General features: G+C 39.9%; 1 protein-coding gene across 3 annotated transcripts in view; it reads left to right on the forward strand.

The window, feature by feature from the left end:
- stk11ip (serine/threonine kinase 11 interacting protein) overlaps positions 1-17776 on the forward strand; it is a 39064-nt gene extending 21288 nt beyond the window's left edge. Inside the window, exons 22-26 of one of the 3 annotated variants that reach the window (XM_063466949.1) lie at positions 930-1111; positions 9839-9923; positions 11039-11121; positions 13382-13602; positions 16152-17776. In XM_063466949.1, coding sequence (XP_063323019.1) covers positions 930-1111; positions 9839-9923; positions 11039-11121; positions 13382-13602; positions 16152-16292 — 712 coding nt within the window. In that variant the 3' untranslated portion in view covers positions 16293-17776. The other 2 variants (XM_063466950.1, XM_063466951.1) reach the window with 2 other exon arrangements.
- The last annotated feature ends 5592 nt before the right edge of the window (positions 17777-23368 follow it).

Below are 23368 nucleotides of genomic sequence, written 5' to 3' on the forward strand. Positions count from 1 at the left end.
TTATTGTTGTCTAATATTATAATTTGTTTGGTAAGCAGAAAAAAAAGAAATCAGGACGGGGCAAGTACATTTTCAAGACACTGTACGATGCATATTTGTTTGCTTTCTTACATTTATTGTATCTTGTTTGAACTGTGATGGCAATACTATGAGTTTTGCAGTTTTATTTTAGTACTTTATGTAGACCTTAATGACAAAAACTATCTCAGCGCTTTTTCTAGCTTTGTGGTATCTTCAGTGCCTCGATGATTGATTTACGTTGAATCAAGTGTGAAGACTTTCCCCAAGAGCAGGTGTATGCTGACCATAAAACCGAAACAGATAAAAAGATGATTAAATCAAAGCCACTTAAGGACAAGTTTAAGCAGCGTCCTCAAAGCTAACTTTTCCATGCAACCACGCGGCAGATAACAATTATGTCTTGTGATGGTGGTGAAAAACTCAACAGCCTCTGATTAGGATCTGGCTAATATTGCACAACCTGCCCAGCAGAATAACCTGTTTCTAGGTCACATCTTGAAAACACATTGACCTCAAAGCATCTGCAGTCCCTGGGCTCTTTTCTGTTTTTCTCCCCTCTGTGAGAAATTTGTCGGCCATAATAGGTCGACTTCCCTCACACATCAGCTTTTCCTCTGATGCTCTTCCAAGGTGACGTCAAAAGTTGCTATGTACTGCATGTTGCAGGTGCTGAATTCTCTTGTTCTTGGCACTGTCTCGGAAACCAGACTGTTAATATGGATTTGACCCGGTGTCCTAATCCCTGAAAAATGAGGCATTACATAAGTTACTGATGTGATTTGCACTAACAAAACTCTGACTTTCACAAACGTATTACAAGTGTCAGACATCACGTAAACTGTTTAATCGAGGTCAGCGAGGCAGGACATTTTCTTTACCTCCTGATGCCTCATGTTGTTTCCTCCCAGCAGAGGCCAGCTCACCAATTGGCTGCAGAAAAGGGACAGCTACCCAATCATGGAGCTGAGCTACCTGGAGGTGGGGCTGGGCTCTCAGAGCATCCACATGGAGTTTGAAGATGTGGGCGTGGCCTACACGCTGCTCGTGAGGGACAGCGTGCGGTGCAAACGCTTCTTTGGCCGTTTAACAGGTAAAAAAGAAACCCCACTGAATAAAAGGGAACTGTATGGAAGTTTTTATTTTGTTAATATAGTCAGAAAGACAATGTGACTGGCCCGTTCTCGCTGTGTTTACTGGTTACACTGGGTTCAGGACTAACCTCAGGGCACAATGAGGGAAGATGCAACACAGTTAACCTAATTTTAAAAGTTGGAGGGCTGTGTTACGTCCCTGAGGCAGACATTTGAACAACATGTTCCCTGTCACAGACCCACTCGCCTCCACAAAGTAATACTATACCATATGTGTGCTTTGTGACGCAAATTTCTACCCCGTCCCCCTCAGTATTGGGTTTCCACAGACTGAGCACATCACCACACCAACTTGTCTGACTGAGAGGACCAGAGGCTGAGAGGAAAACCTTTTATTATACAGGGACTCCTTCCTGGGCTTTGGAATGTCTGGAGAAATATGGAAAATCAATTTGACAATTACCAGCCCCTAAACATTTGGAGAAAACAGGAAAACATTTTGGCATGTGTGGAAAAGGATCGATGCTTAGTTTTAGCACATATAACGTCTTGATATTGAACCCATGCGAACAAAAATTACAATTAAAACAGCACAGAGAGGGATGGTCCCTGATGTTTGTACAGATCAAGCCTGATGGATGTGGAGAAAAAAGCATGTGTTGTGTTTTGCATATGGACTTTTTAAGGATCTTGCTCAGTTTATTTACTTGTTTTGATTTCTGTTCACGTAGAAGTCTTAACTGAAAAACAACCTGGCACAGGATACAGTTAGCATGACAAAGCTACCTCCTAATTCAGACCAAGCTAATGGCTCAGTCACAAGTAAAAATAGGACAGCATTCTCCTTACAACTACAAACAAAACCGATGGCTGCCTTTTAATTGTGTTGAGTTTTTTCACATTCTGTGACCGATTACCACTTGTGGTGACTAAATGGTTACACAGAGCTGGAGGGTATTCAACACTGACGACCACTTTTGTTGACTGCAATCACACTCAAAGAGATTGTTCAAGTTCAAATAATTGCTGTGTAGTTTATAAATACAGACAGATTGCCAACATGTTGCAATCAATCTGAATGAGTCTTTGTCAATGAGCACAACTCAACTGGCTGCCAGCTGGTTGACACGATTATAGGCGCTGCTTTGTTGAAGCTGCAAAGCTGTCCCACCATCTTGAATATAGTGGCCAAGATGGACATCGCCGTTCTACGTAATCTACCGCATGTCTGTGGCTAGAGACCGGTCAAATATGTGGCACGCATTTCCTTCTCACCTCAAGCCTCATTTCTTGAACTGAATTCAGGGCTCTAACACATAAACATGCATAAATATGCTTATTGTTAGCCTGCCTAATGTTAGGCTCGAGTGTCTGTCGAGTATCGAGTTTATTCACTAAGTGTCCAAGTCCAATAATGTTAGATCCAATTTAAAAAAAAAAAAAAAAAGTTTCACTAACAGCAGCTAACATAGGCTAACAGCAGCTCACATGGGCAAAAACACTGGCATTTACTGACAGAAAAGTCCAAATGAGTTTTGCTGACTTATTTACTTATATTGGACTGTATCCTTCAAACATTTCAACATAATTTTGAGGCTACAAGTGTAATTATTTCAGATCATATCAAATCTTTTTACATATTGTTTTGAGAGGAAGGGGTAATCTGTTTTTATAAATGCAGACTCTATTTTTCCTTTTCAAAGGAATGTTTAAAAAGGCAAAAACCTTTAAAAAATTGACATTTTGCACGCATCGCTTATAGAAAGGGTCTGAAACAACTGCCAATTATCAAAAGTGGGCAGATTTTCCCTTTTGCAAGTAATTCTCTGAAGGCTTCCTGCCACAGAAGTGGGTATATATTTTAGCCAAAATAGTCCTGAATTTCTGCTGAGAGTCGCTACCACAATTTGGTTTCATTTACCAATGCGCTTTTGTAAGAGTCGCATTGTTTAGTGGTTGGTCATTATATTAAAATAATTTATCTTCAATTTCCACTCTGGTTTCATCTTTCAGTAAAAAATACAACAACAAAAAAAAACTGAAGAAACATTTCAATGTAATGTACTGAAACAAAAAGGCAGTTCATTATCTAAATATGTTTGTCTGACGAACGTTTCCAAAGCTAAATTCGAGCCTCACTCACATATATGAGAGTATTTATGAACTTATTTGATCCCCTCACTGACCAGGATCAAGGAACATTTTAGGCATCCCACTTGCTTCTTTCTTCTCCCTCTTCCTTGAAGTTTTGTCTCTCCACTAACAGCATTTTCTTTTTAAGTCCATAAACCGCTCATTTACTGCGTTGTATTCTTTGTGGGTGAAAATAATTCCAGATTGCTTTCAGCAAGACCAGAATGTCTCCAAAACAAAGCAGAAGGAGTAGAGAAAAAAAAAACACCAACCCACAAATAAGATCTTTTTGTATCCTTCCAGGTGCATTCTCAAAAGACAAATGAATCCCGATGTTTCTCATTGCTTTAGACACCTACATGTGAATTATACGAAGGCTGTACTTATTTCTGTCCTGAAAACAAAGTGGCTAATATGACAAACTCTCTGATGCCACTGCCAAATTAACCCCGAAAACAGCTGTTGCAATATTTTGTCAGGAGAAATACGGAAAAGCTTAACCATAACAAAGTCTGACTGTTGTCCAAGCTGGCTCCTTTCATGTGGACAAAGTTTTTTCGAAACCACAACTGGAATGACGATGGACTCGCTGCCTGGAAGACAGAGGAAGGATGTGGTTATAACAGGGACAGTTTTCTGGAGCTTAGAGCTTCTTTCTCCAACCTAGTCTGACACAGCTTTATTGAAACAGGAGAGATAACACAAGACCTCTGGAAACTACGGCCCAGGGTTTTTTGGGGTGTTTTTTTTGGGGGGAGGGGGGGTCTGCCAGGTCTTTTCTCACGCTTGAAGGACTCTATTAATGTTCACTGTTGCAATCAAACCGTGTTGTAGAAGATTTGGTGCGAGTTGTCGGTATCAACTGAGAGAGATGTTGCTTTGGAAACTGGAATTAGAAAATCAAATCTTTACCCATTTCCTGTCCCGAGTGTCTAACGTATCAGACGGTGGTTTGGTATTTGATATCATGTGAAAATGATCAGGGGTGTTGTTGTTGGAAGCAGCCACACAGCAATATTGACACAGAGCAGAGCTCTAGTGAAAGTCTGTTTGTTTCAGATTTGGTTCTTAACACGCTCTGCTTGTCACCTTTACTTACTCCTGATTGCGGTCTTGGATGGCACCTCGCTAAACTGTCCACGTTAACACGTTATTTAATCTCGTTGTTAGTCTTAACACTCACTGCTTCCCCTCAGACATGCTAAACACTGCCAGGAGTGTGGGGAAACTTTGACCCGGGGCCAGTGCAGATTTTCGTGAAAGCGACTGAGCCATCTGTCAGTTTTGTCCAAAATATTTTGAAACTTTTTTTTTAAGGAAATGATTAAAATAAATGAATATGATTAAAACTATGCACAGTCTTGAAAAACATCAGACACGTGACACAAAGCGGGGCAAGAACCTTACCTTTTTTATCCAAAGGCAACAGAGTTTGATAAACCACAAGATTTTAAACAATTCGACAATTAGATTTAATGACAAAATATGATTTTTCTTTTCTTATTTCTTTATTTTATTTTTTTTTTAAGAAATGAAAATGGGTTCTCGTGCAAAGTGGTAACCACTACCTTTTGGATAAAAAAAGGTAGTGGTTACAAATATATGAGAACAAAAAATAAAATGTTGATCTAATTTTGTGGCACTTAATCCTGAGAGGTGAATTATGTGTTTATAAGCACTGATTAGTTCAAAATGATTGTTTAACTTTGAAATTTATCAGGAATGTAAAACTGTGTGTGTGGCCAATGTCACGACTGGTTTCTGAACCCTAAATCTTTCTTCATGCTTACTGAAATGTCAGTATGAATGACATTTCATTACATCAAACATTATAGATTGATACACACCTTTTAAAAGCTGGTGTATATTTTTAGAATCATTTTATTAAATGTCAACAATGTTTTTGTTGAAATTTGGGCTGTTTCCATAAAGGAAAAAGAGAAGCTTTATGTCTGTGAAGGTTCTCAGTAAACCTCAGTAAATCACATGATAGGGTGGCGCTAGGTTTCACCCGAAACCTTGGCTGATTGTGACCCACACCCGTTTTCACACCTTGGCTCGTGTGATTAGGTAGAGGATCAATAGGGGGTCCGTGACCCTCTTGGGGACATTCCCATAGGGCTTGAACTCTGTGATTCTCCACCAATTAGTCTTAGAAGTAAAGAAGCTTCTTGGATGAGAGGTGAAATGTCTTCAAGAAACCTAAAGAAGTCCAGACGCTTAGAGAGAAGCTTGACACTTTCTAAATAGTACTTAAAAGTAAAGTAAAGCAAGATTAGTCATCTATAGATGTTAAATGCATACACATACACTATGTACAATGGCCACTTTACCCTTGCTTTACCAACACACTGCTTGCTACTGGGTTGGACCTCCTTTTGCCTTCAGAACTGTTTTAATTCTTCATGGCACAGATTCAACAAGGTGCAGGTTACATTTCTTAGAGATTTTAGTCCATATTTACATGACACCATAACACAGTTGCTGCAGTTTTGTCAGCTGCACAGCCATGATGAGTCTAACATTCCACCACATCCCACAGGTGCTCTTTGGATTGAGATCTGGTGACTGTGGAGGCCATCTGAGTAAAGTGAACTCATTGTCATGTTCAGAAAACCAGTTGGTACTAAAGGGCCTAAAGTGTGCCAAGAAAATATCCCCCACATCATTGCATTATCAGCCCAGACTGTTGATAAAAGACAAGATGGTGGCATTCTCACCAAGTTCTGACCCTACCATCCAAATGTTGGAGCAGAAATCGAGACTCATCTAACATTTTTTGTCCAGTTTCTCTTCTAACCTCTGATATCAAGCCATTTTCACCCAGAGAGCTGCTGCTCATAAGATATGTTCTATTTTTTAGCCCATTCTTGGTAAAGATGGCTGTGTGGTGAAAATCCCAGTAGATCAGCAGTTTCTGAAATACTCAGACCAGGCCGTCTGGCACAAGCAACCATGCCACGTTCAGAGTTATTTAAATCACCTTTCTTCACCATTCTGCTGCTCAGTTTGAACTTCAGCAGGTCATCCTGACCATGCCTACATACTTAAATACACTGAGTTGCTGCCATGCAATTGTTTAAATCCGATTTTTTTTGTGTTAATGAGTTGAACAAGGGTATTTTAGTAAAGTGGTGAATGAATATGCACCTTTCATATATATATGTATATGTGTGTGTATACATATACAGTATATATGTGTATATATGTGTGTGTGTGTGTGTGTGTGTGTGTGTGTGTGTGTTAGGGCTGCCACGATTAGTCGACTAGTCACGATTATGTCGACTATCAAAATCGTCGACGACTGATTTAATAGTCGACGCTTCGTTTGAAGCTTTGTAAGATCACAAAAGACGCAGGAATAAGTAGCAGGATTTAAGAGTGTAATAACGGACTGAAACAGAAGATGGCAGCACTGCATGTACAAGGATGCCAGCTGCCGTTAAACCCCGAAGAAGAAGAAGTAGCTCTGTCCCAGAATTCATAGCGCAGCCCAGCTCAGTTGTCAACAATGGCGGCAGCTAGTTAGTTTTAATATTACTCTTATTATTCTTTCTGGGTCACAAAATAAACGTTTAACATATTTTCAGGCGAGAATGTAGCTGTGTAAACCTCAAATATCTGCTCAGTTTATCAAGACACCACATATTTTCAAAAGCGCTCCGACGTTTTCGGAGACGTCTGTTACCCACTAGCTCGATAGCTAGCCGGGGGCAAGGCTCACTAGAGCCGCTGAGAACACCGGACTCCCGGCAAATCGTTTTCAAACCCACCGCCGTCTTTCGCTACTCAGGTTAAACATGCATAAGTCACTTAGATAACTTAAAAATGTTATTGTTTGGCTTTTTTAGTATTTTATTTGTTCCTGAGTAAATCGGTTTGCCTGAGATTAAAGTTATAGTTTTTACACAGCTGAATAAACGTCAAGCAGACAGCTGGTTATCAGAAGTGTGAGATGCTCGAGAATATACTCCGGTGTCCTGTTATATTTTAGATAGCAAGGAGTTTATTAAACTTCACCGAAACAATCTGCAAATTTCATTAAAATTTAATAAACTATCATCTTGTCTTTATTTTTAGTTAGCACATACTTTAAACACTTAAAGCTGTAAGCTAATGATAGTTATATAAGAGCAGATGCATGCTGGTGGATGCATGACCTGATTAGTCGACTAATCGCAAAAATAATCGGTGACTAGTCGACTATCAAAATAATCGTTTGTGGCAGCCCTAGTGTGTGTGTATATATATATATATATTTTTTTTTTCATACATTACATTATACTAAGATAGACATATAGCAAATGTAAATAAACACTTTTGTAAGTAAAATTAAATGCTTTAAACTTTACTCACACTTAAGGAACCAAACTGTAGATGAACTTTTGGGGATACGGTGTCATTTTGTAACATAGGTGAAAATTAGATAAGACTTTTTTTTCTGATTCTCACATTTTTAATAAAGGAGAGCATGTTTTGCCCTCATTTTATGTTCCTTCAGCTGTAACTGAGCCTTGTCCTCTTTCTTTCCGTCTCCCCCTCAGTGTCTCTTTAAATCTTTGAAATCTCATCTATTCAAACTTGACCCCAGTTATCATTTCTTTCCTTTGTTGTAGTCACACTCAATGATACGCCACAATTCACAACTGTTGGCGTGACCCGGCGGATTGTGTTCCCAGCATTTTCTCAACCACTGATTCAATGGTGCTGATATTTAACACCTGCACCTTATGACAGTTACCAGAAGAAGTCTCGGCTTGGGTTCCACTTTTGTCTTTAGACTTCTTTCCATGAAAGTTTGGGTGTGACATTTCTAGGATAGTACACGTTTACAAGTTTAGAAGTAATATTTGTATCCTTTCACCTGATTGCTTTCTCCTGTTAAATGTTCCTAAACCCCCAAATCTGTCAACTTCATCTAAAATGCCTCAGGAAAGTGAGAACAGAGGTGTGTTCAACAAGCTGCCAGCTGTAAACTGCTGAAATGGTCACATGTCATTTTCAGAAGGAATCTAAGAAATTTTAAGTAATTTTCAGTGGTGAACTAATAGATCTTTGGTTGGGAAGGTTGAGGTTTCACACTCTTAATCTTCATTCAACCTTCATTACATTTTTTGAGTATTGGAACCATTTTTGAATTTTTGGTGGTTGGATATTTCTTAATGTGCTAAATGTAACATGCCAGACAAATGACAAATACACCTCCTGAAACTTAAGATAACCAAATGAAGCAACTACCAGTGCGAACTAAGGATACTGTCAATATTGACCTATCAATAAATTAGAGGATTATCTAGGCAACTGGGGCCTGGATTGTCCATTAATGATGAACTCGGCGATAGATCGATGGACACTGAGTGACACGCCATATATGTGGAAGAAATTCTGTGGTTTCTTTTGGAATACTAGAGCTCTTCCACCTCTGGAATTTTTTTGCAAATGTCACCTAAAATGACCCTAATGCATCATATCCCACAATGAAAATTGATATCTTAAAAATTTCCACAAATATAAACCCAAATCTCAACAGATTACATATTCAGAATGCTGAAAAAACCTCAGTTTGTACTTTTGTTGGTCAGTCACAGAGGGAGCACATGAATGGCCGCCCCTCCCTGTCCCTGGTTCTGCCGTAGGTTTCTTCCTGGTAAAAATGAGTTTTTCCTTCACACTGTCGCAAAGTGCTTCCTCACAAGGTTCATCTGATTGTTGTGGGTTTTTTCTCTGTTTTTGTAGGGTCTTTACTTTCCAAGATAAAGCACCTTGAGGTGACTGTTGTTGTGGTTTGTTTCTATTTAAATAAAATTGAATTGAAGTGAAACTGAATGCTAAAAACAATGAAATGACTGCGGCCACTCTTGATGCTTCTCATGCAATTTTTTTGTAATCTTTGCTGTTTTTTCATGCTTCTCCCATTCATGGTGAACTCCCTTTCATCCGTTCTTTTCATCCTGTTGCCTTCCAACCAATAAGCATATACCCGCTTGCACAGCATCATCGATACTAAGCTGCATGCTTTGGGTTTTTTTTGGAGCACCGCATATAACCACATTTGCGTAGGTTGCATACCCCTCTGCATAAGCTCTACATATTCAAATACCTGAACAAATGCAGAACTATTGAAAGGTTTTAACTTTCCCACATAAAGATGATATTTGGCAACCTGCCCCTGTACCCTTAATGACAAGTTTTAACACCTCATTATATATCAATAAACATGTGGTTTGATGACAGTTGGAATAGTATCTGGACTTATCCAAGGATGGCTGCATAGGCAGAGACCACCCTCACTATCTTCTCAGGCACACCCAGTAATTCTGTTCTATGAGGAGGTCTGAAATACGACAGAAACAACTGTTCATAAAAGAGCTTGAAGGGTTACTCTTAGGAGGCTTTCGGGGGCTAAAGAGTTAAAGGGAGAAGTGCTAAAATGGCTTGTTTCAGGTAGAATGAACTGAGGGAGCTCACCAAGATGCAGCATAAAATAATTAACAGTGAATCATGCAAGCCAACTCTAGTAAAACCTGGGTGAGAGGGAATATTCACGGGTAATTCTTTGACCACTACTAATTGTTTTCTTGCCGTTTCTTCAGGAATTGTGCGTGAGATGGCTCACAAATCAGAGAGCAAGCTGAAGTCGATCTCCACCACAAGGCTCACCCCTGAGCACCATCTCTGGTACGCACCCACACTGCATCTGCACGCCTACTTTTGCTGAGGGAGGACCCGCTGGATGCAGTGAGAAAACAGCAGGCGTCTTTGATTTTATTTGCGTAGATGCTGAAAGATGTGGTCTGAATAGTGTTGTGCACATTTGTATGTGGTTGGGCCGTGTAGGTTAAAGGGAGTTACGGCAGTAGAAGTTCTAACACTGCACATTTCTGACACATCTTTAGTTGATTACAATCAGCTTTTTTTAGACTCCATTTTGTAAAATGGCTCCACTAAATTAGCTGGTAAACCACATCTTAATTTGTAACATGTGTTTTGCTCTGCAAGTCCTAAAGCATGCATGTCCCCCGTGTAGTTTGTTAACAGTGCCAGTAGTGTTTCTGCACCTTTATTTGTATGTTTTCCTTTCTCACTCAGAAGATAGAAGCTTTTCCTGGGTGCTCACTGAAAAGGAATGTGGTTTAGCTCATGAAAGTATGATTTCAGGGAAGAAACATGCAAAAAAAAGAAAAACCTCCCATAAACCTGCAAAAAAAAAAAAAAAAAAAACGTGCTGTGAATAATCCAACTTTTCAATTATACACACCAACTGTGTAAGTATATGAGGCAGTTTAGACATCCTGGAAAAAAATTTTTTTTCCAAGTTAGAGAACATAAATAAATACTTTTTTTCTTTAGCTTAAATACATTGACAGTGACAGAAACCAAGCCTGTTAAGTGCCTGTTAAGTAGATTAGCAAATTCAGTCAGGTGCCAACACAATAAGGCCTTAAATCTCCCAATTTGTCATTTTTCCTCCAGGATTCACAACACAAAATCAAAAAATATAAACAAACCTTCATGTGTTCTGAGGCAGCGAACAACAGTCTCACTTCCAGTGTTTGCACAACACAACTCCTGTCAGCTGTCATTATGTTAATTATCCCCTTTGCTTCAGAGTCACTGTGAACTTTACGCTGGGATGTTGAAGCCCTTCAATCTCACACCTGTCAGCCACAAGGCTCCAAACCGCCCTGTTATTTTATACAAATCGGTGTTTATGCCATTGTATCTTTAACTGAAGGAGATTTTTGTTTGTGTTTGTATGTCATGTTAACACTGGATTTTGTCTGATCTGTCAGGCCTTTAGTGTGCGAAGACATCCAGGCAGATGTGGAGGACGGACAGCTGCAGTTCTTCTATGTTCTGGCTTTTGTCCTACAAGGTGACACATCCACTTGTTCATAAGTTGTTTTTTTTGCTGACTTGAGTTTTTATTACTCTTTTTTTCTGTTTGTTTCTTTTTATCTCACAGAGTTTGCTTCCGTTCTGGATGTCTATCAGTTATCACTAGATAAATCACTTTCATCTCTTTATTTTCAGTACAGCCACTTGCTTCCAGACAGATAAGATTTCAAGGCACAGGATGTACTTATGTCCTCACTGATGACATTATTATGTACACCTTGCTAGTACCTAGTTAGACCCTCCTTTATCTTCAGGGCTGCTTTAACTCATCATGGCATAGATTCAACAAGCTGGAAAATTCCTCAGAGATTTTGGCCCATATTGACATGATAGCTTTACACAGTTGCTGCCAACACATCCAAAAGGTGCTCGATCATATTGAGATCTGGTGACTGTGACCATTTGAGTAGAGCGAATTCATTGTCATGTTAAAGAAACCAGTTTGAGGTCATTTGTGCTTTTTGACATGGTGTGTTATCCTGCTGGAAGCAGCCATTATGTGGTCATAAAGGGATGGACATGGTCAGCAACAATACTCAGGGAGGGTAAGGTGTTTTAACAATCTTCATTTGGTACTAGGTGGTCAAAGTGTACCAAGAAAATATCCTCCACACCATCACACCACCACGAGCCTGAATAGTCGATACGAGGCAGGATGAATCCGTGCATGCTTACTCCAAATTCTGACCCTACCATTTCAGTATTGCTGTAGAAATCGAGACTCATCAAACCAGGCAACATTTTTCCAGTCTTGAATTGACCAATTTTGGTGAGTCTGCGAATTGTTGCCTCAGTTTGCTGTTCTAGCTGATGGCAGGAGACCACACCCATTATGGTCTTCTGCTGTGCTCTAGCCCATCTGCTTCAAGATATGCTCTTCTACATACCTTGGTTGTAACAAGTAGTAGTTATTCCAGTTACTATTGCCTTCCTAGCAGCTTGAAACAGTTTGGCTATTCTCCTCTGGCATTAACAAGGCACTTTCACCCACAGAACTGCTGCTCACTAGACATTTTCTCTTTTTCAGACCATTCTCTGTAAACCTTAGACACGGTTATATGGGAAAATCCCAGCAGAGCAGAAGTTTCTGAAATACTCAGACCAGACCGTCTGGCACCAAGAACCAAGACACGTTCAAAGTCACTTAAATCACCTTTTTCACCATTCTGCTGAAAAAGGCGATCTGACAGTTCTGCTCAGTTTGAACTGCAGCGGTCGTCTTGACCATGTCTTCATGGTTAAATGCTCTCAGTTGCTGCCATGTGATTGGCTGATTAGATGTTTGTGTTAATGAGGAGTTGAACAGGTTTATCTAATAAAGTGGCTGGTGAGTGTATCTCTTTATGTTAGTGTTGTTTGTCGTGAGGTTTTTGTATTGAGGTAATTTAGTTTACAAGCTGGAGAAAAAGCTAAATCCTAACTGTTGGTTTTAGCCAGAAGTAAGGAATCTTGGCCCAATTAAATCCCTGACGCTACTTCTGCACCCCCAGAATTACTGCAGGAATAAATGCCAGGATAATGTGCTAAAGGGGAGAATTACAAATGAAATGGCAACAAGGTTTTATTTCCTTGAAGATAAAAGTAGATTATAGCAGGAAGAGGGACCCCCCCTCCCAAAAAAAACTGGATGCAATTTGTGGGGAGTAGCTGACGTGAGATGCCTATCGACAATCAAACTTGTGCCATTAAATGAGGCAGACATCTTTTGTTTTTACTCAGCGATGGCAGGTGACTGCTTTGGCGTGAGTTTGGTAGATACTGGCGCTGCAGGACGCCTAACTGGCTCTGCTAAAGCAGGCACATTTAAAGCAGGGGTAGCTGCAGGCTGCACAGAGCTGTGTAGGTCTCTGGAATTTCAAGTACTATAATTTTAACATGTCTGGATCTGACTTCTCTCTCAGTTTTTTTTTCTTCCTCCACGTGTCCCACAGAAGATGCAGCTTTCTGGCATGAAATGTAACACCATAACTTTTCTTTGTAGATCAAAAGTACTTTGTAAAGCTTTTAACATCAGTGACCTCTAAAGGCAGCTTATATGACAAGATCAGAGGTTAAAATCTCAAAGCTCAAAACAGTAAAGTTTAAATGTGTTGCTCTTGCTCGAGGGAGAAAATGCTGCAGTTCTTTATAGAATGACCTGAGATGACTTAAGATATGATTTAGCTCTGTGTGAATATGTTATAATGGCACTTTTGGAGTTATTTAAATAACGTGAAACTTTTCTGGCTTTCTTTCAGAGGCTATCTGGATGCCGTTGACGGTTCTGGCAACTAGAGAAACCCTCTATCTGCTCAGAGAGGATCACCAGTGGAGGAAAAACAGCCCGTCGGCGAATGAAAACAAAGAGCCGTGCAGCGGGAGCGTCACTGTGTTAGAAACTCTGCCAATCAGCTGTGTGAGCTCAGTTCTCCTGTGGCCCGTGGACCAGTGCAGGATGGATATAAAGCTTTACGATGAGGTGCGTGTGATCTCAGAAGTTTAAACAAAGCCCAGAAATGTCATGAGAAAGCTTTACAGTAACTTTATGTGCTTCTGCTTCTTTTCATGAAGACAGCTGCCACTCAAAACTACACAGAAATGAAGAATAAATATATCTTTGGTTTGATTCCAGACAAGCTTCCTTTTTTGTTTCTTTTGCATGCAGCTGATTAAAAACACCGGGGAGATGAGGAATAATTAGGCATGAGAAAATGCAAACACTCTCTTTGGTAGAAAGCAGTAATGAATGTAATACCGCTTTATTAGTTATGTATCTTGGCAGAAATTGTAGTTCACAGGAACATGTTCTGGCATACCTTTAGTTTTTCCTCGTATGAAACTCGCATACAGATTTAGGGAAACAAACTAATGGCTCGTTGGTGTTTTGGCAGATCCTGAACTGTATAATAATAACAGGCTGATAAAGCAACAAATAGGTAACAAAAATGACTTACAAAAACAGTCGCGTATTTGCATATGAAGTATTTCGAGGTTTTAAATTGGCCGTGGCGGTAGGGGATGTTTGTGTCATTCCTTCGTCTTTATTAGCAACTACAATTGCAAAGTTAGTATTGATTTAATCTTGTGATCGCATGTGTGGGTGTGTGCGTCTGTCTGTTTCGGGTACTTTGGCAGGCCTGTCTGACTGTGGAAAAATTTTGTTGTGTTGCAACAGTGAAATATAAAGTCAGAAAACGTTGTGTGATTTAGAGCCGGGGATAACGTTTTCTCAAAGTTCATACGGGCTGGTCAAAGGCTGAGAATCAAATCTGAAAACAGCTAGGGGAACTCAAATGAGATATGGCATTGCCAGACCTTAAGAAATATTTTCATGCTGCACAAATGAGACCTGCAATCTGCGGTTGTGTCAGTGATTATGAGGCGAAGTTGGAAACTCTTACAGCAGTATGTAGAAGCAATGGAAATTAATTTTCATTGGAGATGGAGATAAAGTAAAGATATACTTAAACAGGTAGATGTTATCACTCAGTTTACATTAACATTGGGGTTTGACATAAAGTTCTGTGCAGAAATCCTGGGCCAACCTTTGTTTCCCTTTATTTTGCTTTCAATGAGCTGTAAACTGTCTTGTAATTTGTTAAAGATGTCTATGAAGTAGCAGTTTGCAAGGAAGGGAAACGGGGAGAGAAGTCCGATGTACGCCAAAGTACACAAGAACTAGACCGAACATCAGTGGCAACAGGTCTGATGAAGTGATGGATGCAAATTTTACGCTTTTTGTTCAAATCATCATCAGTATTTCCCGAAGTGGTCTGGAGAGAAGTACAACAGTGAGTGTCTGCAGGCATCTGTGTAACATGTTTGAGGCTCTGTTATGGTTTGAGCTGCATTGCAGTCGGTGGTGTTGGAGATTTTGTCAAAATTGATGAATTATGAACAAAGAAAAAGTACCATAAGAGTTCGATCCACCATGTAATACCATCTGGAAAACATCTGATTAGCAGCCCGTTCGTTTGTCAGCATGACAATGACCCTAAATAATGAAAATCGGTCATGGATTGGCCTCCCCAGAGCCTGGACTTCAACATTATTGAATTTTAAAAATTAAAAAACAGATGGGAGAAAGGTCGTTCAAGGCCATGTTCAGAGTAGAACTGCACACAAGTCTGCAAGGCAAAGCGGCGTGATGGATTTGGGGGGGGGGGGTCATTACACAAACATAAGCTTTATGTGTTTTTTTGTTTGTTTGTTTGTTTGTTTGTTTGTTTGTTTGTTTTTGTTTGTTTAAGAAAAACAACCATTGGGCAATATATCAGATTTTTAAATCCCGAAATATCAGGATCTATTATGTAGCCTGTTACCACTGCAAGCCACTTTGCAACCCACCACTTAACCAACTTTTTTTATGCAGCTTCTGACTTTAATCAGAGTTGTATCTGTGTTACATAAAAGGCCACCAAATTTTAATTACTACATGTTAAAATTGAAATCTTTATTTATTTATTTTTTTCTATAGTGGTAAAAATACCTGTAAAAAAACATCAGTCAGTGTTTAATTGTTCATGTGCTTACTTTAGTCTTTGCCCCCATTTTTTTATTACTATTGTTTTTAAACAAATTACACTCAGTGTAAGTGTAGGGATGTGGAGATAAATAAATATTAATGGTAGAAAAGCATAAAAAAGAACCATTATACATTTAAGTCTTAACTATGTGGAGGACTTTTTAAATGTCACAGATATCATCCATCCCAGTATTTTGTGACGACCATATCACACACAAGAGTTTCACTGAAGATGAACACAATCTCATTGTGTTTGACGTTTATTGTTACCAACAGCGTACGTACTGGTGAATTAACCATACTGCTGTTCAGTAAGTGGCTAAAATGCTGTGCTGTTTTCTAATGTTTGTTACTTTGACAACATCAGATCTGATAACAAAGTTCTGCTGCCGTTCTCCTTCTGTTTGTGCAGCAGCCTGTTATAGATTGTGGCCCTGCCAAGTTTAACTCGCATGTGATTAACTGCTTTAATTTTCATACTTTCCCGTGTGTGTTTCCTGCAGACTGTGAAACAGGAGAGGACGTGGTGTGTGCGCTCAGAGAGTGGCGAGCTCCTCCAGGGTCTGCTGGCCTGGGTCAGAACACAGTGGGAGGCCATGTTCGGAGTAAAACTGCACACAAGTCTGCAAGACAAAGCGGCGTAATGTGTGTGTGTGGGGGGGTGGGGTGCAAAGAAAGAAAAAGTTATAGACTCTGTGTGTGTGTTTTGTAAAGTTGTATGGTGTCGGGTAAAGTTTGGTGAGCATGAGCGAGTGTGTCTTTGTTTTCTCTCTACGCAGTCTGCACTCAGTCTGGTCCCATTACGCTTGTTGCTTTAAGCCAAGAACTTGGAAATGATTGCACTCATTCATGTGGCACACAAGCCTGTAAAAGCACTGGTTGCATAATTTTTCCTCCAGATACCATCCCACTGAACTTTTCTACAGCTGGAATGGAGTGTGCCTTGTTTCTTTTGTTGATGCTGTGTTGTCCTAATGAAATGCACCTTAATGCATCACATGCTGTTCTTTGATCGTCTGTAGCATCAAGCTAATATGGAGCAGATTTTGGGGGAAGGTTTGGAGTTACAAGCATTAAGTCAAGGGAGTGAAACAAATGTTCTGTCTTAGGATTTGTAGGGAAGTAATGCAAGGAGCTGAGCCTAGAATATGTCAACCGCCTTTGTCCGTTTTTTTTTTTTTTTTTTTCTCTCGTCATCTTAGGGTGCTTTGCATCACGCGGTCAGCACGAGGCTGGGGGAGCCTCTGAAAGGCCAAGGTTCAAGACATTGTCGTCAAAGAATTTGCACGCAGTTTTCACCCAATTAAGGTCTTGTGATGTTTCAGACGTTCGGTGAACAGTAGCACTTCTCGTGTTTAAACATTTTGAAAAAGATGTTTATTTTAATTTGTAATTCGGGTTTGGTTGATTGGTTTGTTTTCAGAGCATTTATCAAGGGCGGGGAGAAAAATCTGTTTTGACATCAGGCACTGTCATCATTCAGTAAATGTGATGGATAAACATTATCTCAACTGAATCCTTGTTTATTTAGTTTGTATGTCGGTTAAAGCTGTAAGACAGAACGTCTACAGCTGTGTTCATATGTAACCACTGTAATGGGAAACTGTACATATCAGTTACAGCAAAGGTCAGCAGTTAATTTAGGTCTACTAATGTAATTTATTTCTTTCTGTGCTTTTTTTTTTTTCATAACAGGTTTATGCAGAAGACTGTTTTATTTTTATATCAATGTGATGCCAATGATGCATATACTTGACTAAAGAAAGTGATGTGTTTGGAAGTGAAGTTCATTTTTTCGTAGCCACACCAAGGTGTGATTACTGCCAAATTTGCTGAATGAAGAAATCGCCTAATAGAACCGGTCTGATAAGTGAAGCAGGCTAAAAGATCTCAAAAAGCAACACATCCTGCCACAATCTAAAGAAACGGCAAAGACATTGACAGCTATGAGTCTGGAAAGGGTTGCAAAGTAATTTCTAAGGCTTTGAGACTCCACTGAACCACGTAAAGAGCCATTATCATGCATCCTACAGAAATTACTCCAAGAGCGCATCAACGACTCATCGTTAGTAGGTCACGTAGGAACCCAGAACAACATCTAAAGAATTGCAGGCCTCAGTTGTCTCAGTTAAGTTCAGATTTCAAGGAGAAAACCACTGCTGACCAAAAAGATCACAAAGGCTCGTCTCACATCTGACATAAACTAACAGCATTTCATAAAAAGATCATCACACCAACAGTCAAACGTGGTGGTGGTAGTGTGGTGGTCTGGGGTTGCTTTGCTGCTTCAGGACGACCTGCTGTAATTGATGGAACCATGAATTCTGCTCCAGGAACAATTGGGTTATGAAGCAGGACAATCAACCAAAACACACCAGCAAATCCACCTCTGCATGCCTCAAAAAATTAAATTAAGGCTTTGGAGTGGCCTAATCAGTCCAGACTTAAGTCTGATTGAGATGCTTTGGCATGTGGCTGAATTAAATCAGTTCTCCAAAGAAGAGTGGGACAAAGTTCCACAACAGTGATGCAAAAGACTCATTACCAGTTATCACAAACACTTGACTGCCGTTCTTGCTGCCAAGAGTGGCACAGTTAGTTATTGAGTTTAGGGGACAGTTGCTTTTCACAGGTAGGTCTGGATAACTGTGTCCCCTCAACAAATGAACTTATCATTTAAAAACTGCACTTAGTATTCACTCAGGTTATCTAACCTTTTAATGTCTTTGATGATCTGAAACATGTAAGTGTGACAAATATTCAAAAACTATGAAGTAAGGGAGCAGCACTGTAAATGTGAAGTGTATTGAATGTGCTTTACTAAAAACTTACTTTTAAACATTTGCTAACTTAAGTTTGAAGGGAATCTATTCTGTTTATTAGCATTACCAGACCAGTGTTATCCAGGCAGTTAAATAGTGTAGCGATGTACTAATCACAGTTCGTAAGTAGTGCTTATTTTTCTCGAACTGTGACCTGATAAATGTGTACTGTCTGAAACAAGTCATTTTAAAGTAAATGGAGTAAGATTTAATTTATATAGCATCTTTCAAGATAAATATCTCAAAATTCTTCACAACCAAAATGCCAAAAACATATGAGCAAGAAGTTTAAAAAGATTAGTTCTGAGCTCATAGGTCACTGAGTCCACGGAGCTGAAGTTCAGAGCTCCAGAGCTCCAGAGTGTGGGAGTCTTTAGTTCTGAGCATCAGCAGGCTCTGGTCACATGACCTCAGGGACGTGCTGGGGTGTATGGATGTAAAAGTCACAACCAGAATCTGAAAATGTGTCCTGAAGTTAATGTGAGCCAGTGCAATGGTGTGAAAGGACCCTCCCACTTAGGGTTGGCTGCCTCTCGCAAAGTGCAGTTACACTTGTCCTTCATGATACAAACGTCCCAGTGACTTCTGCCGCCACACGGTCTTAAACTAGGGATGGTTGATGTGTGGCTGAGATGACCATCGTACAGATCTGGGAGTAGAAAACAACCATCTGAAACTGAGTGTTTAGAACTCACTGAAGCCTTTGAAGGGATTAACTTGCACATATGGTGACCTCGTTATTTGAAACTAAAAACTTTAATTTAGAGAAGAAAAGACAGCACATTATAATATTCTGCTTGGGGTTTCAAAGCAATTCTTGATTGTTTAAGGATGTTGATGTTATATTTCCCGTTAGCCAGTTGAAACCAAACTGTCGAGCTTGTTCCTGTAAAGTGAAGCTTACTGGGAGTCCAAACCAGAGGCCACCAGGCAAGGTAGGCAACTGCTGGTAGGCCCTTGGCCCAGCAGACAACACATTTTTATAATTAACTGATGAAAGTTATGAAATTTAGATTCAAGAAATTTGGACGGGGCACTAGAAGTTATGCTAAGTTGTACTGAACTGTACATTATTGTGCTGGATGTGCTGGATGTGCAGTCTGGTGCGCTTATTGTATTTTCTGTATTGATAATGCAGACTTTGTGGTTTCATGGTGCTAAAATCTGTATTTTTTTCATCATGTAAAACTCTAAATGGACAGTGCAGGCACAGTGCACAATAGTTTAATCATCTGTATTGGAACTATTACATCGCTTCTATCAAAAGAAAACAGTAAACACTATAGATTGAATGCTGTCTGTAGGCAGGAGCTCAATGTAGAGCTGCTATCCTTCCACACTGAAAGGAGTCAGTCGAGGGAGTTGAGATTTAATTTGACTTAGACACCTCCTAGACAAGTTGTCCTGGCCATGTCCCATGAGGAGGAGGCCACAGGACCCAGGACATGGAGAGATTACATCTCTTAGCTGGCTTGGGAACTCTTCAATGTCCCCTTGGAAAAGCTGGAGGAGGTGGCTGGGGAGACGGAGGACCTTTTTGCTTAGACTGCCACACTCACAAGCTAGACTTGAATAAGTGGCAGAAGATGGATGAATGGACAGATGGTAAACACCCAAGAAGACCGTTCAGAAGTTGAATTTGAGGAATTCTGTAAAACGTTTTAATTTAATGTTATTAACATGTTGTTATGAGTACCTTATACTATATCCCTTACTATATCACTGACTTATTTTTCTGGCACCAGCAGCAAAAGAGAAAGACAAGGTGCCTACTCCAAAGGCTGATAATGCCACAGTATTGTTCCACATTTAATGTATTATATCATAAGTGCACTCTACTCCAAAGAGTCCTCCTTATGTTGTTATCCATGTTTCTTTTTTCGTTTCAGTTCAGTCAAAAAAAATTGATATTATTTATTTATTTAAACATTTCTAACATAAAGACGATAAAGTCGGAGGTTGGAGGGGTCCCCTGTTAGTATGTGCCCTGGGCCCCAGCAGACTCTGGAATCACCACTGGTTCAGGTTCAGCTCTGTGAAAGTTAACCACCTTCAAGGTGCAATTATTTTTTTAGTCATTGGTGTTTTACATGTGCTGTGCACATGCTTGCTGAAGCACTGGACAAGCTTCAATTGCAGCCACGTGGCTGAGGAACCCATCCCCCCGGATCCCTCCAAAACCAGTGAAGAGCAGCAGGTTTAGTGTTCCTCCTATAAGTCTGATTCAAACAATAAACACCAACATATTTTGTGGTTGACTCCTTTTATTTACTTTTGTAATTTCAGGTGCAGTTGCAGAGGCTGCATACCAGCAGAGATGCTTGCAGCTTAAGATGTTAAAATGTGTTCCCAGCTGATATATAGAAAGGTTACAGCTCCTCCTTTCCCAGTCCACAAATTAAAAAGAAGCAAAGCAATTAAAGGTCATTAGGACTGCAGCTTCGGTGCAGATGGAATCTGCGGATTTCAAATAGCACTAACAATGTTAGCATTTGAACTGTACTGAAACAACTTGTGAGCTTATACTAAGGAGGTGTTGTTAGTTTGATTATAGTAATGAGTTTTCTCGTTCTTAAGCAGCTTCTTAATGGCTTATTAAAGAAAAAAATAGCCTAGAAGGAAGCAAAGAAGAGAGGCACATAAAACATTTATGGTGAAGTTATACTGTACATCATTAATTCCACTTTATGGTTCTGATATGGCATCTGGGAGCATTTTGCTCACACTCACATTCCCATAATAAGCCATGCATTTCACATTTTTATTATCTTTCTCCATGTGGTAACCGTTTTCTGTTTCTGTTTCTCTGTAAACTCCTTTACAGTTCATTTTCTTCCTGAGGATCGGAGCCTCCTCCATCTTCTTTGCGAGGAAATACTGAAGACCCTTCTGCTTTTTTTTTTCTTTCTGTTTTCTGTTTTTGGCTTACAATGTGGTGAAATTAATGATCCCAGAAAGTCAGCCTTGACTAACCCATGAGTCATAATGATTGCATGCTATGAATTTATGTCAGAAAGGTTTATATTTTGGGGAGGCAACAAAGCATCTGAGGCGGATACTTAATCACTGCCACAACTACGCAGGTGGGCTGAAATTAAAAGTGCTCTTTATTAGTACTGAGTCCCTCCCTTAATAAAGCTGTTAATATATTCTCTGCAGGGGTGTCAGCAGGAATTTTGAGTCCCGACAAAGACGTTGCCAACCCCTGTGATGAGTTTGTCGGAAACCGGCTAACTCCAGTGTCATTTTCTGCACGTCTCTTGTCATATTTTCTGCGATCCTGCATATATCCCATTCACTTTAAAAGGATAAAACATGCAGGCGAATGAGTTCATGCCTCCCTAACACCATATTTGAACAGCATATGAAAGCAGGGAGAGGATAGTTAGTATGAAAGGGAGCTGGGATGGAGCCACGGTGCAGACATCTGGCCGGACTCGACTTCCCACAGGCTCCTCCAAACATTTCAGGTCCTCTGGTAAATCAGGAGCACTACAGCTGCACTGTGCATGACAGCAAGAAATCTGTTGTTTTGCCGAATGCTCGAGTCAACTAAATTCTTGGATGGTGGGCCTCCTCGTGTAAAAGCTGCAGTCACGCAGTGCTCTGTCAGGCCAAACTGTGGTCCAGGAGGAGGATAATACAGGGGTCCTCAGCAGAAAGACAAACTATTACATTATGGTGGTGGTGTTACACTCTGTGTGCTTTTGTTTTTGCATAAAACAAACAAGAACGTGAAGAGATAAGCAAGAATCGAACTGAAGAAATGTCTCAAGTGGTGTGTCTTTGGCCTTACTTAAAGGGGACCTTCCATGATTTTAAACAGCAAAAATCAGTAACAGTTGTCTAATCTTCCGTGACTCTCGGCGAGCTTTGAAGGCTTCTCAAAGTGATGTCATCTCAGACGAGAGTTTAGAAACCACAGATACTGATCTTCGAACAGGACATGAAGCTTTAAAGACACGGGGCACTTATCGGGAAATGAGGGTCTGATGAGAGATGCTATCGAACTGTGTTATGGGAAGGGTTGGATCCAGCATCCGACATATCTCTGCCCCAGTTCTGACCTGTGCTAATCTGTCTCACGCGAGTCCTCCTTTAAATGTGTGCCAGGTAATTAGGAACGCCTTTATGAAGGTCCATAAAGATTATAATGTTCTGATTAAAATGATTGCTTTATTAATCACTTTATTTTGACAGCTGCTTTACAAAAAGAAAGAAAAAATAAATGTAAACTATGTCATAATTTTAACTTATGCCAAATACCTATGTAACTTTATTACAAACATAAATAATTACAGTGATTTCTATGGTGGCTCAGAGAGGTCGAATGAACTGCAACTTGGGAAAACACCAGGATATAGAAAAATGCTGCCAATGCACATAAAACACAAAAGAAATAGGATTTTTTTTTTTTTGCAAAAGCTTAATAACAATAACAATAATGATAATAATAATAATATAGAAAAAAAATTAAGTGTTTCTGGGGACACAACTGCATGACCAGGACCAGACAGAAACCAAAACATGTGAAGGACACGCTTAAAAGAAACGAATCGTTCATTGATGTGGTGAGGAAGAAAAAGATGAAGGTAAAGTGTGTTTTAATCCCATGATCCATGTAATACTGTAGATACATGTTTGCTATTTGCTCTGTACTGTTAGCTTGTCACTTCCTCAGCTGGACTTGTAAAATTTGTCCTAACCCCCCCCCCCAAAACAAAGTAAAACAGAAAAACAGAGTTGAAATCAAGTGATGTCTCTAAACAAGAAAAGAAAGAAACGGAGATTATGAATTCAGCCAAAGCAGCAGCCGGGAGAATTTCATGGTTTGATCCAGGAGTTGAAGATGTATCATGGCTGCTTTTGGACATATTTCAGGATGTCAGTGAGGCAGT

This window comes from Pelmatolapia mariae, linkage group LG23 (genome assembly GCF_036321145.2).
Source record: "Pelmatolapia mariae isolate MD_Pm_ZW linkage group LG23, Pm_UMD_F_2, whole genome shotgun sequence".
Lineage (NCBI taxonomy): Eukaryota > Metazoa > Chordata > Actinopteri > Cichliformes > Cichlidae > Pelmatolapia > Pelmatolapia mariae.